At 36.4% G+C, this 17,638-nt stretch overlaps 1 protein-coding gene across 1 annotated transcript in view; it reads left to right on the top strand.

Moving 5' to 3' along the window:
* Positions 1 to 475: 475 nt before the first annotated feature.
* rcbtb2 (regulator of chromosome condensation (RCC1) and BTB (POZ) domain containing protein 2) overlaps positions 476 to 17,638 on the top strand; it is a 43,708-nt gene continuing 26,545 nt past the window's right edge. The window contains exons 1-3 of the mRNA XM_062062157.1: positions 476 to 638; positions 6,237 to 6,374; positions 10,669 to 10,819. Of these exons, the coding sequence (XP_061918141.1) occupies positions 6,249 to 6,374; positions 10,669 to 10,819 (277 nt within the window). The 5' untranslated portion in view covers positions 476 to 638; positions 6,237 to 6,248. The remainder of the gene's footprint in view (positions 639 to 6,236; positions 6,375 to 10,668; positions 10,820 to 17,638) is intronic.

The following is a 17,638-nucleotide window of genomic DNA, read 5'->3' as shown; positions in this document are numbered from 1 at the left end:
GTATCATGAATCAATTTAAGCGGCTTAAACAAGTTGAAAAACTTATTGGGGTGTTACCATTTAGTGGTCAATTGTACGGAATATGTACTTCACTGTGCAATCTACTAATAAAAGTCTCAATCAATCAATCAATCAATCAATCAGTCAATCAATCAATCAATCAATCAATCAATCAATCAATCAATCAAAACTGTTTGTAGCGCCCTCCGCTGGATGTTTTAAGAAGTGCATTTAACGCAGCAAAAACAAACAGCGAGGAAGGAGTTCAATGTGTAGTTCAGTGGAAATAGGGATCTTTGGTTTCACGTGATGGTTTCCGTAAAGAAAAAAGAAGAAAATACATGTTTTTGTTTTTTGTGTCATTTAATAAAAAAAATCGGAGTGCACTTTTATTGAAATAGTGTTGTGTAGTTTGTGATTTTGAATTGAATCAAACAGGTTCTCCAAGCCCGCGATGTCTTTGAATGCAGCACCACCTGGGCGCAGGAAGTGTACAAGCCAGCTAGCTAACGACAAGTAGCCGCCGATGCTAACATGTTGTGACAATAAATCCGACTTGACCTGCCAAACATTGACTTTACTGCCCCGCGGCCCACTGGAGGACGAAGACAAAATACTGTTTTGTGTCAAACAGCAAGGTAAGCGTGTGACCCACCGGCCTTAGCGCTTCATGCTAATTAGCATACAAACACTTGAGTTGGGTGCTATTAGCTATTAGCTTAGCACTTGGAAATAAACAGCAAGGCTAATGCTAATGCTAATGCTAATGAATGTGTTTGCACAAAGTGTCCGCTTCAGAACATCACCAAGGTAACAACACCAACTTTAAAAGCTTTGATAAGTCAAGTGCTGTTATATTCTAAATATTATATTCTAAAACCACTCTTAGTCTGAGAAACATTTACGCCGATGACGTCATTGGTATCCAAAGTGCGGCCCCGGGGGGCCATTTGTCGCACGCACGTCATTTTTTATGGCCTGCAGCACATTCTAAGTATAACTAGAGATGTCCGATAATATCGGCCTGCCGATATTATTCATTTTTTTCATTTTTCATTTATTTATTTATTTCAGGCAATGACATAAAAAAGTACAAAGTTGACAACACATAATAATATATATATATATATATATATATATATATATATATATATATATATATATATATATATATATATATATATATATATATAGTGCAAAAGGTAATGTATAGTATGTAATGCATGATTGTCCAGTTTTGCCTGAAAGGGAGTGGGAAGAAGATAACTTATTTAATCCCACCCCCAGTTCTCCATTCAGTGATTATTCACATGAGTTTCACTCTTACTTTGTTCAAGGATTATAATACAGATGTTGTATCATAGTGGCATTACCACAATTAACAATAATTATTACACTAACAATAATATGTATCAACAATGTAGGAATAATGAATATACCAACAATGGTAATAGACAACATAGCAATAATGGTAAGGAAACATTGAGCACATGTTAACACTTTGAGACAAGAGTACAGCAGCAGGTCAAATTAAAGACCCTCATTCGGCCGATAAATGCTTTAAAATGTAATATAGGAAATTATCGGTATGGTTTTTTTTTATTTTTATTATTAAATCAACATAAAAAACACAAGATACACTTACAATTAGTGCACCAACCCAAAAAACCTCCCTCCCCCATTTACACTCGTTCACACTCATTCACACAAAAGGGTTGTTTCTTTCTGTTATTAATATTCTGGTTCCTGTTACAGAACCTCCAGGTTCTGTAACAGCTTCCCTCAGGCCGTAAGACTCTGGAACGCAACATAATTATCCCCTCAACTCCCCCCCAAAATGGATTAACTCGCTGGAATAAAAAAGACAATATATCACACATCCATAAATGTGGATGCATATGAAAAAGTGCAATATATTTATCTGTACAGTAACCTATTTATTTATTTACATATGCACCTTATTGCTTTTTTATCCTGCACTACCATGAGCTATTGTAACGAAATTTTGTTCTTATCTGTACTGTAAAGTTAAAATTTGAATGACAATAAAAAGGAAGTCTAAGTCTAATATATCAATATATATCAATACAGTCTGCAAGGGATACAGTCCGTAAGCACACATGATTGTGCGTGCTGCTGGTCTACTAATAGTTCTAACCTTTAACAGTTAATTTTACTAATTTTCATTCATTACTAGTTTCTATGTAATGTATGTGCAAATTCCAAACTGCTGTTTTAAGGCATGTTAAAAAAATATATACAAATATGGCAGTGTCATGTTGGCACTTTTTTACAAAACTTGAGTTGAAGTTGTTCTCTTATTTTGGAAAACCTTGTTACATGGTTTTAATGCATTCAGCGGGGCATCACAATAAAATTAGGCATAATAATGTGTTAATTCCACGACTGTATATATCGGTATCGGTTGATATCGGAATCGGTAATTAAGAGTTGGACAATATCGGAATATCGGATGTTTGGAAAAAAGCCATTATCGGACATCTCTAAGTATAACATTACAAAAAATATAGATAAAAAGTGGAATAATACAGCAAACAGATTGAATGTAACAAGAAAAAGTTGCAATGTTGATTGTATTGACATGCAGGCTGTTTTTTCTTTAATACTGTCATTGCTCCAAAATAATGAATCAAAATCAATGTTATGAATTGACATTTTTAAAGCTCCAAATTACGTCTTATTTTGATTTTTTTTTTTAAAGGAAAATATTGCAGATTTTGTGTGTTTGCCATCATAAAACTAAGGGCATTAAACAAACACAAACTTCAAAAAATTATAAAAACGTATAATTGATGGATAGGTCTGAAGTAGGACTGGGCGATATATTTATATACTCGATATATCGCGGGTTTGTCTCTGTGCGATATATAAAATGACTATATGGTGATATTGGAGTATACGTTCTCACGCAGTTGCTTTTAGCTGTGGGCATTACACTACAGGCTCTTCTCACTCTTTCCTGTCTCTCCTTCTCACAGAGACTTTAAAACAAGCGCACCTTCTTACATACGTCACATACTGTCACATGAGCAACGTCACACGCTCCCGTGGAGCAGACAGGTAGCGAGATGGTAACATTAGCTGTGATGCTAACAGCTAACAGTGTGGTTTGAGTGGTAATACGAGAGAAAGAAGGTGCAAATCTGGTAAATGGAGGAATAATTAATTCCCAAGAAAAACAGCACTGGGTCCATCGTCTGACGGTGGTTTGGCTTCAAGCGGGAATATGTCTTTACATGTCAACATCTCCGTTCGGTGCCACACCAACTAAATGCCGAAGCAACTATTTCCACATCAACACCGTAGGACATATACTATTTGATATGCAGCTCATTTTTATGTGACTCTTATTGAAATATCTTGTGTGTCATCATGCACAAAAGTGCACTTTATTTGTTTTAAACTATTGTAGTGGCGTTCTGTACAAAAAGTGCACTTTAATTTAGTGTTGTTTTGATAAGTCATCTTAGTGACATCATTCAAAAAAGTGCACTCATAGCTTGTTTTAAAATGTCTCTGACAATCTTGCACTTTCTGTTTGGAAATGACATGAATGCTTGTGCCACTGCTTAATAACTGTTTAATAAATACACTTTTAGTTGTGATTTCCCTCTCTGCATGAAAGTTTAAAAGTAGCATATATTAATGCAGTATGAACAAGAATGTTTTAATGTAGACACATAGAATCATCATACTGCTGTGATTATATGCATCAAGTGTTCATTCAAGGCTAAGGCAAAATATCCACATATATATCGTGTATCGTGACATGGCCTTAAAATATTGAGATATTAAAAAAAGGCCATATCGCCCAGCCCTAGTCTGAAGTTGATCTAGAGGTTTATGGTTGAAATAAAAATAAATAAAATGTATGACTTATTTTTAACACTTTTATGAGAGGGGCCATTTTGGATCCCTAATAACTATAGTGGGATTGTTTTTTCTTTAAAACTGTCATTGCTCAAAAAATAACAATTAATCAAAATCAATTCTGTTATGAATTATTGGCAAATTTAAGGCTCCAATTACTTCACATCAAATATTCAAATTTGAAATATTTTAGGAGAAAAATATTGCAGATTTTGTGCGTTTGCCAAGTTTTCTATGACTAAAAGACATTTAACAAACAAACAAATAGCATAAATAACATAATTGACGGGCATACTGTATCTGAAGTTGATGGAGAAATGTAAGCGTTAAAAAGAAGAACATTTAAAAATAATGTGACTATGGTTCATTTTGGATAACCAATCATTTTAGTGTGATTTGTTTTTCTTCCTCAAATCTGTCATTGCTCAAAAAATAATAATGAAGTAATATCAATGTTGTTTTGAAATGTTGCCATATTTAAGGCTCCAAGTACTTCACATCAAATATTCCACATTGAAATATTTATTGGGGGAAGTATTGCAGATTTTGTGCGTTTGCCAAGTTTTCAATGCCAAAAATACATTTAACAAACAAAGAGCATAAATAACATAATTGACGGACATTCTGGATCTGAAGTGATCGAGAAATTTAAGCGTTAAAAGTAAGAAAATAAAAAAATTACGTGACTTATTTCTAACACTTTTGTGGGTCATTTTGGATAACTAATAATTTTAGTGTGATTTATTTTTTCTTCCTCAAAGCTATCACTGCTCAAAAAATAATAAAGAATCAAAATCAATGTTATGAATTATTGACCTATTATTGACATCAAATATTCCACTTTGAAATATTTTTTTGGGGAAATATTGAAGATTTTGTGCGTTTGCCAAGTTTTCTATGACAAAAAGACATTAAACAAACAAAATAATAGCATAAATAACATCATCGACGGACATATGTGAAGTTGATGTACAAATTCAAAATAATGTCTTATTTTTAACACTTTTACTAGTGGGGTCCTTTTGGATAACCAATAATTTTAGTGTGATTTGTTTTTCTTCCTCAAAGCTGTCGTTGCTCCAATTACTTCACACCAAATATTCCACTGTGAAATTTTTTTGGGGGAAAATATTGCACATTTTGTGTGTTTGCCTTTAGAAACAAAGCTTTCTATGACAAAAGGGCATAATACTTACAAACAAAACTCAAAAAAATACACAGAATAAAATAAAAACTTAACATTGATGGAGAGCTCTGAAGTTGATCTCAAGATTTAAGGGTTGAAAGTAAAAAAATAACTAAAGTGTATGACTTATTTTATCACTTTCATGAGTGGGGCCCTTTTGGATCCCTGAGAACTTTAGTGGGATTTTTTTTTCTTTAAAACTGTCATTACTCAAAAAATAATAATGAATCAAAATTAATGTTGTTATGAATTATTGACCTATTTAAGGCTCATATTACATCGCATCAAATATTCCACTTTTAAATATTTTGGGGGAAATATATTGCAGCTTTAGTGTGTTTGCCATTAAAAAAAACTATGTTTTCTATGACAAAAAGGGCATTAAACAAACAAACATAAAACATTAAATAAAAACATAATCGGTGGACAGATATTAAGTTGATCTAGAGATTTAAGCATTGAAAGTAAAAAAATAAAATAATTATGTATGACTTATTTTTAACACTTTTATGAGTAATTTTAATGGATTTTTTCTTTATCTTTGATCAAAAAATAATAATGAATCAAAATCAATTTTGTTATGAATTATTGCCCTATTTAAGGTTTCCATTACTTCACATCAAATATTCCACTTTGGCATTTTTTGGGGGAAAATTTGCTAACTTTGTGTTTTTATCATAAAAAAGGGTTTTCTTTGACAAATAGGGCATAAAACATAAAAAATAATAAAAACTTTAGATCTGAAGTTGATCTAGAGAGCTAAGCATTGAAAAAAAAATAATATATGATCTATTTTTCTAAATTTTTATGACTGAGACCTTTCTGAGTCCCCAAGACCAAATTTGAGGGGATCCTAAAGGAAAAAAAAAAATCTTAAAAAATTTTGAAAATGAAAAATATCAAAATGGCAGCTAAAAATGTGGACACCCCTACTGTACATTGAAGATGTACATTTTTGTGATAAGTGTTCAAACAAATATATGATGGTAATGTGAGTAAAATAATAATTTTCAGGCGCAATTCAAAGACAACAAAAGTAGAAACAAAGGTGATGCTGGTCAATATTTCTTTGACATGTTTTTGCCATGACGATGATGGACACACTCCATGTTAAAGCAGCGTGCAGTTGAGATTCAGCAAACCTTTGTTTTTCTTTCAGAGAGCGAGTGGCATGCTGGACGTCGGGAAGTGGCCAGTGTTTGCCCTCCTCCCGCCCCAGGAACTCGGCCTCATCCGGCAGGCTTGTGTTTTAGGAAGCGGCGCCAACGAAGCCCTCTACGTCACCGTTAACGATGAGGTAACGATCCCCGACTTGTGTCAGGTCGGTCAGAGAAAATGCTGCGAGTCTTGATCCAGGCACGGGGATAAGCAGATGGGATGGCGCTATCTTTAGCCGTATAGGCCTAATTCCACAGCCAGCTCCATTTTTATCCTGCGCATGCCTCACCTTTCAGAACAAACAGTATTGTTTACAGCAGTGTTGCTTAGCCATTGCAGGGCCACCAGCATCCCCTAGAGGGCCGCCAAAACTTCTCTGTTTCTTATAGGCCGCAACGGTACTCACTTGTAATACACTTGACCACCACTTGTGGCAGTAATGACAATATCAAACAAACAAGAAGTCTGGGGCTAAAGTCATAGAAAAGTTTTTTGAGCGCCAAAAATTATGACTGAAGTGGTGAAGCTGTGTATTCATTTACACTTTAATTTTATTCACGATTTATTTAAAAACATATATTTAATAATATTTATTATTAAATTCAGTTAGAATTCATATGTTTTAATTATATTTTGTTTGTATTTATTTCATTAACTTATGTTTATTTTTATTTATTTTAGCACTGTTATTATTGAATAGGATTGAAATTGAGAGTGATCTTCCTAGAGGGCTGCCATAAACATTTGTTCTTTAGCTTTTGTCCGTATGAGCTCAGTTGTAATACACGTTTCCACCACCTGTGGCAGTAATGACAATATCAAACAAACAGAAGAAGTCTGCGGGGAAAAGTCATAGAAAAGTTTTTTGAGCACAAAAATTATGACTAAATTGGTGATGATGTATTTTCATTTCCACTTTATTTTATTTACTGTTGATTTGAGGCTAAAAGGTTAAGAAACCTTTGTTTGCACTTCACTAATTTAAATAAACTACTGCACTATGATACCTGTGTGAAGTTGCCCCCCCACCTTTTCCCAATCGTTGTCCAATTGGTTTGTCCAACTATTATAGTTTTTATCTTGTCAATAACTCCCCAAACTAGTCCCAAACTTTTGTGCTATGTTTGTCCTGCAAACACTTTTTGTCTATTAGTTTTGTTTTGAGCCTTTTGTAGTTTTTATGTTATTACTAGGGCTGCAACAACTAATCGATTAAATCGATGAAAATCGATTATAAAAATAGTTGGCAATTAATTTAGTCATCAATTCGTTGGATATATGCTATGCGCATGCGCAGAGGCATTTTTTAAAAAATGTTTAAAAAAAAAAAATTATTTTACATTTAATTTTTTTTATTTTTATAAACCTTTATTTATAAACTGCAACATGTACAAACAGCTGAGAAACAATAATCAAAATAAGTATGGTGCCAGTATGCTGTTTTTCCCCCCCAATTAAATACTGGAAAGGATAGAAATGTAGTTGGTCTCTTTTATCCGATTATTAATCGATTAATCGAAGTAATAATCGACAGATTAATCGATTATCCAAATTAATCGTTAGTTGCAGCCCTAGTTATTACCATGTAATTAATGTGTTATTATTCATAACCAGCTCGCCAACTTGTCAAAACCTCCCCAAACGAGTCCCAAAGATTTGTGCTACAAGCATTTTTGTGTAACTATTATCATAGATCTGTTTTTAACTTTTATAGTTTTTATGTTATTACCATTTAATTAACGTGTTATTATTCATAATCAGCCCTCCAACTGGTCAAAATCTCCCCAAATGAGTCCAACACATATGTGCTACAAACATTTTTGTGTAACTATTATCATCGATATGTTTTTAACCTTTATAGTTTTGTTATTACCATGCAATTAACGTGTTATTATTCATAGCCAGCCCTCCAACTGTTAAAATCTCTCCAAACTAGTCCCAAACATTGGTGCTGCAAAAATCTTTGTGTAACTATTATAGTTATAATTTTGACTTTTTATAGTTTTGTTATTACCCTGAAATTAACATGTTATCATTCATAACCAGCCCCCCAACCAACTTGTCAAAACCTCCCAAAACTAGTCCCAAACGTTTGTGCTGGAAACATTTTTTGTCTAACTATTATAGTTTTATGTTATCAATATATAATATCTATGGTAACATGTTAATAACGTGTTATTATACATATCCGCCCTCCAACTATGAGAAAATCTCCCAAAACTTGCCCAATTTGTTTTTGCTGCAATTTTTTTTCTATTATAGTTTTTATTTTATTACCGTTGATCACCGTTATGACTCATAACCTCATAACTTGTCAAAATCCCCCCAAACTTTTTCAATCGTTTGTGTTGCAAATGTTTTTGCCTAACGTTTTACACTAACACGGTCATTACACGTTAATTACACATTAACACACAAACTATCAAACTTTGACATAAAAATGATCATAGACAAAATAATTGCTGCGCAATTGAATCAGGGCTTCCGTGGGTCATTAAAAAGCATTAATTAAAAGTCATTAAATGGATTTTGCGAAAATGAAGGCCTTAAACGGCATTAAAAATAATTAAATACAATGTCTAGAGCAAAAAAAAATTCATACAATTGCAATTGGCAAAAAAAAAGACAACAAAACAAACCACCCGACCCATTTTTTCCAATTGGGAAAGAAAACTGCACTTCAGGATGTTCAATATTTATTGAAATGCAATTTTTGCCAACAAACATTGAGAGTCCATTTTATTTACCTACTTAGGATAATAAAGTTACTAACCTTCCAATTACAATGGTAAACATGTTTATTGAATTGTTATTACATATTCTTACATAAGTGCTTAATTTGGCCAATGTTAGTGTAAACATTTTTATTATTACTGTCAAATGATTACAATTTGTCTATAGAGACAATTGTATGATTTTGACTATATATATATATATATATATATATATATATATATATATATATATATATATATATATATATATATATATATATATATATATATATATCAGTGTTTCCCACACATTCATTTATTTGTGGCGGCCCGCCACGAAAGAATTACGTCCGCCACAAATAATAATTTTTTTATTTATTTTTGAATTTTACATTTTTTTTTTTTTTTTTGTCCTGTCCAGCTTCTCAGGCAAATCATATAGTTGATGTAGATGCCCACATAGGCTGTTCAGATTTACTTTACAAAGGAGAAGTGTAGGATACTTCTCTTGTTGCCTTATTTGTATTTGACCACAACTGTTTTCTGTTTATTTGTTACTGACTGTGGCAGGACACCTCTGCCTCTGTTTCACTTTATGTTGCTGGTAAATAATATGGTTGTAGTAGTAGGCTAAAGTTAAATTATTTAGTATGCACTAATTAAAGGGGCAGAGCTTTAAGAGACATTTTAGCTTTTATATTTTATAAGATATATTTTTTGTAAGAACCACAATTAATAAATATATTTCAGTGAATAACTTATTGTTCAAATCTGTATATAAATATGTACATAAAGTGTTGTAATTATATTGTAAAATGGATGAATGGATGGACGTTTAAAACAAAACTGTTATTATTAATTAGTAAGTATACATTTTTTGAGCCTTTTTAGAGAAAATCATATCATTGTAGTAAATTATGCAAATTACTCGATGATGTCATGTTGACCACGCCCATAGCCACACCCATAGCCACGCCCCCACCGCCACAGGTATCTTGGCAGTTTATGGGAAACACTATATATATATATATATATATATATATATATATGTGTATGTGTATCTGTAGTAGGACATCACTGGCATTAAAACTGTTTTAAGTTGCATTAAAAGGCATTAAAAAGCATTAAATTACGGTGGTTGATATCTGCAGAAAACCTGTGAATGGGACTAGTTTGGAGATATTTTGACAAGGTATAATAAAACGTTAGTAACCTCAAGACTAATAGTTAGACCAGTGATTCTCAAACTGTGGTGGTACGCCAAAGAATCACTTAATGAATTTTTTAAACACAGTGTTACTGTTCAAAGTGTGTGTAATGTTGCTGGGGACAAAACGATGAAATATACTTAAAATAAAACCTATGCCTTGTTTTTAATGACTACTTAGGCCTGTCACGCTACTGTGTTGTAAAGTTGGTCATTATGGTGGTACTTGGTGAAAAAAGTTTGACAAGAAATTTTGCAGCACAAAGGTAGCAGAAAGTATTGGGGAGATTTTGACCAGGTGAGACTTCAGGTCCTGCGATGAGGTGGCGACTTGTCCAGGGTGTATCCCGCCTTTCGCCCGATTGTAGCTGAGATAGGCTCCAGCGCCCCCCGCGACCCCGAAGGGAGTAAGCGGTTAAAAATGGATGGATGGATGGACTTCAGGTCACAGCTGGTCTTCATAGAGGGCGTACTGTCTCTTTAATAATACACTTTATTCTTTGTCTTTGCAGGTTTTCGGCGTGGGCACCAACATGAGCAGCTGTCTAGGCCTGGGGGACCTGCAGAGCACCATCGAGCCGCGCAGGATTGATGTCCTGTGTGGGAAGAAGATCGTGTCCCTAAGCTATGGAACTGGGCCACATGTGGTTGTCGCCACCTCAGGTAAAACATGGCGAACGTTCAAGGCTGCAACGTTTGCCACTGGCCAATTCAAATGAGTGTTGACATTTTGTTCTCCTGTGCCAACAAAAGCTGGGTATTCCGCGAGCACAGCCCGAAGTCCATGTTATTAAGTCCATGTTTACCTCCACTGTGCTAACAGTGGGCCCTCTTAAAGGGCCAATGCCACATGGATAGGACTTATCCACAATGCTTTGATGTTAGACCTGGCGAAACTAAAGGAATCATTTGAAATAATTGTCTGACGGTACATAGCAGTGTATTAGAAGCATTGGACAGTTTAAAAGTGCTTTTAATAAACACCATTTTGGTTGTTTTTCTCCGATTGTGTGCCTCCAAGAAGCTATTTTGTATACACTTTTTACATGCAACACTGCACCCGTTCAATGTAACATCTGTTATATATCACACACAACAACGTAACATTAAAGGCCTACTGAAACCCACTACTACCGACCACACAGTCTGATAGTTTATATATCAATGTTGAAATCTTAACATTGCAACACATGCCAATACGGCCGGGTTAACTTATAAAGTGCAATTTTAAATTTCCCGCCACACTTCCGGTTAAAAACGTTTTATTATGCTGACGTATGCGTGTGACGTCACGAGGACAAGGGAAGTATTCGGAGCCCGGAGAATCCTATACAACAAGCTCTGTTTTCGTTTCATAATTCCACAGTATTCTGGACATCTGTGTTGGTGAATCTTTTGCAATTTGTTTAATGAACAATGGAGGCTGTAAAGAAGAACGTTGTAGGTGGGATCGGTGTATTAGCGGCTGGCTGTAGCAACACAACAAGGACTACTTACTTAGCAGACGCCTAGCCGATGCTAGCCGCCAAACGCACGGATGAAGTCCTTCGTCGCGCCGTCGATCGCTGGAACGCAGGTGAGCACGGCTGTTGATGGGCAGATGAGGGCCGGCTGGCGTAGATGGAGCGTGAATGTTTTTATCATAGCTCTGTGAGGTCCGGTTGCTAAGTTGATAAATTAGCCTTAGCGTCGTTAGCAACAGCATTGTTAAGCTTTACCAGGCTGAGAATTATTAACCGTGTAGTTACATGTACATGGTTTGATAGTATTGTTGATCTTCTGTCTATCCTTCCAGTCAGGGATTTATGTATTTTGTTTCTATCTGCATTTGAGAACGATGCTATCACGTTAGCTCAGTAGCTAAGTGTGTCACCGATGTATTGTCGTGGAGATAAAAGTCACTGTGAATGTCCATTTCGCGTGCTCGACTCTCATTTTCAAGAGGATATAGTATCCGAGGTGGTTTAAAATACAAATCCGTCATCCACAATAGAAAAAGGAGAGAGTGTGGAATCCAATGAGCCAGCTTGTACCTAAGTTACGGTCAGAGCGAAAAAAGATACGTCCTGCACTGCCTCTAGTTCTTCACTCTAACGTTCCTCATCCACAAATCTTTCATCCTCGCTCAAATTAATGGGGTAATCGTCGCTTTGTCGCTCCAAATCTCTCTCGCTCCATTGTAAACAAAGGAAAATTGTGAGGAATATTACCTCCTGTGACGTCACGCTACTTCCGGTACAGGCAAGGCTTTTTTTTATCAGCGAGCAAAAGTTGCGAACTTTATCGTCGATTTTCTCTACTAAATCCTTTCAGCAAAAATATGGCAATATCGCGAAATGATCAAGTATGACACATAGAATGGATCTGCTATTCCCGTTTAAATAAAAAAAAAAAATTTCAGTAGGCCTTTAAGGAGTGGGACAGGACGACACAAACGTTAGCAACACTAGCATAGCTATGTGAGCTACATGCTAACATGACACATTAACATTCTGGCTAGCATATTAACTGAAGGAAAAACTAAATGATCCAACTTAAAACTCCGCCGTCTGTAACTAATTAGCGGATAGTTGGCCTGAGCGTCAGACTGTAATTTAAGATGTTATGTTATGTTATTTTCATTTATTATGCGCCCCCCCAACCAACTGTTACATCATCAGCACAAACATAAACAGAGACTGAGACACACAAAGGAATCTAAACTAAACATTTAAGACTCACAATGAACACATAAATTAAAAGTCATCTGCGGTAAAAAGGTGAGTTTTAAGCTGTGCTCTAAAAGAGTCCAGAGTGGTGGCGGACTTAATATTCAGGGGGAGCTTATTCCATAACCTAGGTGCCATCACTGAGAAAGCACAGTCTCCCTTTGTCACCAGATTTGACCGTGGGACCTTCAGGGTCATCTGGTTGTCCGATCTAAGGCAACGACCAAGCCTGGAGCTGGTGGGTTGGTCCAGGAGATCTTTAATGTAAGCTGGGGCGAGACCATTGAGCGCTTTGAAGACATACGTGGCGATCTTAAATTTCACTCTACGCTTCACTGGGAGCCAGTGAAGGGAGGAGAGGATGGGAGAAATATGTTCCCTCATTTTTGCGCCTGTCACCAGCCTGGCAGCTGCATTTTGTACTAGCTGCATGCTATTGATGGTCTTGTCGGTGACCCCAGCATAAAGGGCATTGCAATAGTCCAGTCTAGAAAAGATGAACATCAACACGACCCTCCGTAGGTCACTGGAGGAGAGGAAAGACTTGATCTTGGCTATGGTGCGTAGTTGGAAAAAACAGGATTTCACCACAGATTTCACTTGCTTGTCAAACTTGAGGTCTGGGTCGAATATGACCCCAAGGTTTTTGACATGGGGTTTTTCAAGAGTGGCCAAACTTCCCAAATTCTTTCTGATCTGACTGACCGAGGTGGAGTTGCCAAACAGAAGAATTTCACTCTTGGTGTCATTGAGCTGCAGGAAGCTTTGTGACATCCACTCCTTTATGTCCCGCAAGCAGTCTTTCAAAAGGTCCAGCCCAGAGGGATCGTGAAGATGTGTAGCAAAGCATGTTTTTTTTTTTTTTTACATAGCTTTCCTTCAAGTGGTGAGTGTAGTAGGCTTGGATTTATTACCAATTGATGAGGGATTTGTAAGTTATGCATTATATGTAAGGGTTACAGTTAGGGCTGGGAGATATGGCCTTTTTTTAATATCTCAATATTTTTAGGCCATATCGCGATACACGATATATATCTCTATAAAAAAAAGGACCTTATCTTCACCATACCTGGTCTTGCAAATTAGGCATAATAATGTGTTAATTCCACGACTGTATATATCGGTATCGGTAATTGAGTTGGACAATATCGGATATCGGCAAAAAAGCCATTATCGGACATCCCTACCTGATACATATAATCACAGCAGTATGATGATTCTATGTGTCTACATAAAAACATTGTTGTTCATACTGCATTAATATATGCTCATTTTAAACTTTCATGCAGAGAGGGAAATCACAACTAAGTAAATTTAGCAAAAGTGTATTTATTAAACAGTTATTAAGCAGTGGCACAAACATTCATGTCATTTCCAAAACAGAAAGTGTAAGATTGTCAGAGACATTTTAAAACAAGCTATTAGTGCACTTTTGTGCATGATGTCACTAAGATGACTTATCAAAACAACACTAAATTAAAGGCCTACTGAAATGATTTTTTTAAATTTAAACGGGAATAGCTGATCCATTCAATGTGTCATACTTGATCATTTCGCGATATTGCCATATTTTTGCTGAAAGGATTTAGTAGAGAAAATCGACGATAAAGTTCGCAACTTTTGCTCGCTGATAAAAAAAAGCCTTGCCTGTACTGGAAGTAGCGTGACGTCACAGGAGCTAGTATTCCTCACAATTCCCCATTGTTTACAATGGAGCGAGAGAGATTCGGACCGAGAAAGTGATGATTACCCCATTCATTTGAGCGAGGATGAAAGATTCGTAGATGAGGAACGTTACAGTGAACGACTTGAGAGGCAGTGATGGACGTATCTTTTTTCGCTCTGACCGTAACTTAGGTACAAGCTGGCTCATTGGATTCCACACTCTCCTTTTTATATTGTGGATCACGGATTTGTATTTTAAACCACCTCGGATACTATATCCTCTTGAAAATGAGAGTCGAGAACGCGAAATGGACATTCAGTGCCTTTTATCTCCACGACAATACATCGGCGAAATGCTTTAGCTACGAGCTAACGTGATAGCATCGTGCTTTAACTGCATATAGAAACAAAAAAAATAAACCCCTGACTGGAAGGATAGATAGAAAATCAACAATACTATTAAACCGTGGACATGTAAATACACGGTTAATGCTTTCCAGGCTGGCGAAGGTTAACAATGCTGTGCTAACGACGCCATTGAAGCTAACTTAGCAACTTAGCAACCAGACCTCACAGAACTATGTACTCTCTCCTTTTTCTATTGTGAATCACGGATTTGTATTTTAAACCACCTCGGATACTATATCCTCTTGAAAATGAGAGTCGAGCACGCGAAATGGACATTTAAAGTGACTTATCTCCAAGACAATACATCGGTGACACACTTAGCTACTGAGGTAGCGCGATAGCATCGTTCTCAAATGAAGATAGAAACAAAATAAATAAACCCCTGACTGGAAGGATAGATAGAAAATCAACAATACTATTAAACCGTGGACATGTAAATACACGGTTAATGCTTTCCAGGCTGGCGAAGGTTAACAATGCTGTGCTAACGACGCCATTGAAGCTAACTTAGCAACCAGACCTCACAGAACTATGTACTCTCTCCTTTTTCTATTGTGAATCACGGATTTGTATTTTAAACCACCTCGGATACTATATCCTCTTGAAAATGAGAGTCGAGCACGCGAAATGGACATTTAAAGTGACTTTTATCTCCAAGACAATACATCGGTGACACACTTAGCTACTGAGCTAGCGCAATAGCATCGTTCTCAAATGAAGATAGAAACAAAATAAATAAACCCCTGACTGGAAGGATAGATAGAAAATCAACAATACTATTAAACCGTGGACATGTAAATACACGGTTAATGATTTCCAGGCTGGCGAAGGTTAACAATGCTGTGCTAACGACGCCATTGAAGCTAACTTAGCAACTTAGCAACCAGACCTCACAGAACTATGTACTCTCTCCTTTTTCTATTGTGAATCACGGATTTGTATTTTAAACCACCTCGGATACTATATCCTCTTGAAAATGAGAGTCGAGCACGCGAAATGGACATTTAAAGTGACTTATCTCCAAGACAATACATCGGTGACACACTTAGCTACTGAGCTAGCGCGATAGCATCGTTCTCAAATGAAGATAGAAACAAAATAAATAAACCCCTGACTGGAAGGATAGATAGAAAATCAACAATACTATTAAACCGTGGACATGTAAATACACTGTTAATGCTTTCCAGGCTGGCGAAGGTTAACAATGCTGTGCTAACGACGCCATTGAAGCTAACTTAGCAACTTAGCAACCAGACCTCACAGAACTATGTACTCTCTCCTTTTTCTATTGTGAATCACAGATTTGTATTTTAAACCACCTCGGATACTATATCCTCTTGAAAATGAGAGTCGAGCACGCGAAATGGACATTTAAAGTGACTTATCTCCAAGACAATACATCGGTGACACACTTAGCTACTGAGCTAGCGCGATAGCATCGTTCTCAAATGAAGATAGAAACAAAATAAATAAACCCCTGACTGGAAGGATAGATAGAAAATCAACAATACTATTAAACCGTGGACATGTAAATACACGGTTAATGCTTTCCAGGCTGGCAAAGGTTAACAATGCTGTGCTAACGACGCCATTGAAGCTAACTTAGCAACCAGACCTCACAGAACTATGTACTCTCTCCTTTTTCTATTGTGAATCACGGATTTGTATTTTAAACCACCTCGGATACTATATCCTCTTGAAAATGAGAGTCGAGCACGCGAAATGGACATTTAAAGTGACTTATCTCCAAGACAATACATCGGTGACACACTTAGCTACTGAGCTAGCGCGTAGCATCCTTCTCAAAAGAAGATAGAAACCCATCAACAGCCGTGCTCACCTGCATTCCAGCGATCAACGGCACGACGAAGGACTTCATCCGTGGGTTTGGCGGCAAGCATCGGCTAGGCGTAGTAAGTAGTCCTTGTTGTGTTGCTGCAAGTATTGTAATGCCCCGCAGTGGAGAAGGAGTCACACAGACGAGGAAGCGCTGCTCAATCGCTTTATTAAAAAGCGGTAACTGGTTGTAGTTCAAAAAGTAACGCACACACATACACGAGCTGCTGTTAGCCAAAACTCACGCTCACACACACAAGTTCTCCGCCAATTCACTCGCGCATGCGCGTTCCCCAAACCCTTAAAGACAGTACACTAATGCAAATATCACAGATATTACAGTATTGTACTTAGCCGCTAAGACACCGATCGATCCCACCTACAACGTTCTTCTTTGCAGTCTCCATTGTTCATTAAACAAATTGCAAAAGATTCACCAACACAGATGTCCAGAATAATGTGGAATTTTGTCGAAGAAAACAAGAGGCTTTTTTATCGGGTCCGATGGGGTCCAACCACTTCCGTTGCTTTTGTGACGTCACGCGCATAAATCATATCCAAAGGAGTTTTTGAACCGGAAGTGTGGCGGGAATTTTAAAATTGCACTTTATAAGTTAACCCGGCCGTATTGGCATGTGTTGCAATGTTAAGATTTCATCATTGATATATAAACTATCAGACTGCGTGGTTGGTAGTAGTGGCTTTCAGTAGGCCTTTAAAGTGCACTTTTTGTACAGAACGCCACTGCAATAGTTTAAAAACATGATGTCACGCAAGATATTTCAATAAGTGTCAAATAAAAATGAGCTGCATAATAGGAAATCAAATAGTGTATGTCCTTCACTATGTGGTAGGTTCCTGCGGA

The sequence above is a fragment of the Entelurus aequoreus genome, linkage group LG10, assembly GCF_033978785.1.
Source record: "Entelurus aequoreus isolate RoL-2023_Sb linkage group LG10, RoL_Eaeq_v1.1, whole genome shotgun sequence".
NCBI lineage: Eukaryota > Metazoa > Chordata > Actinopteri > Syngnathiformes > Syngnathidae > Entelurus > Entelurus aequoreus.
Note: the sequence above shows the minus strand (reverse complement) of the source record. Positions and strands in the feature narration are given on the sequence as shown.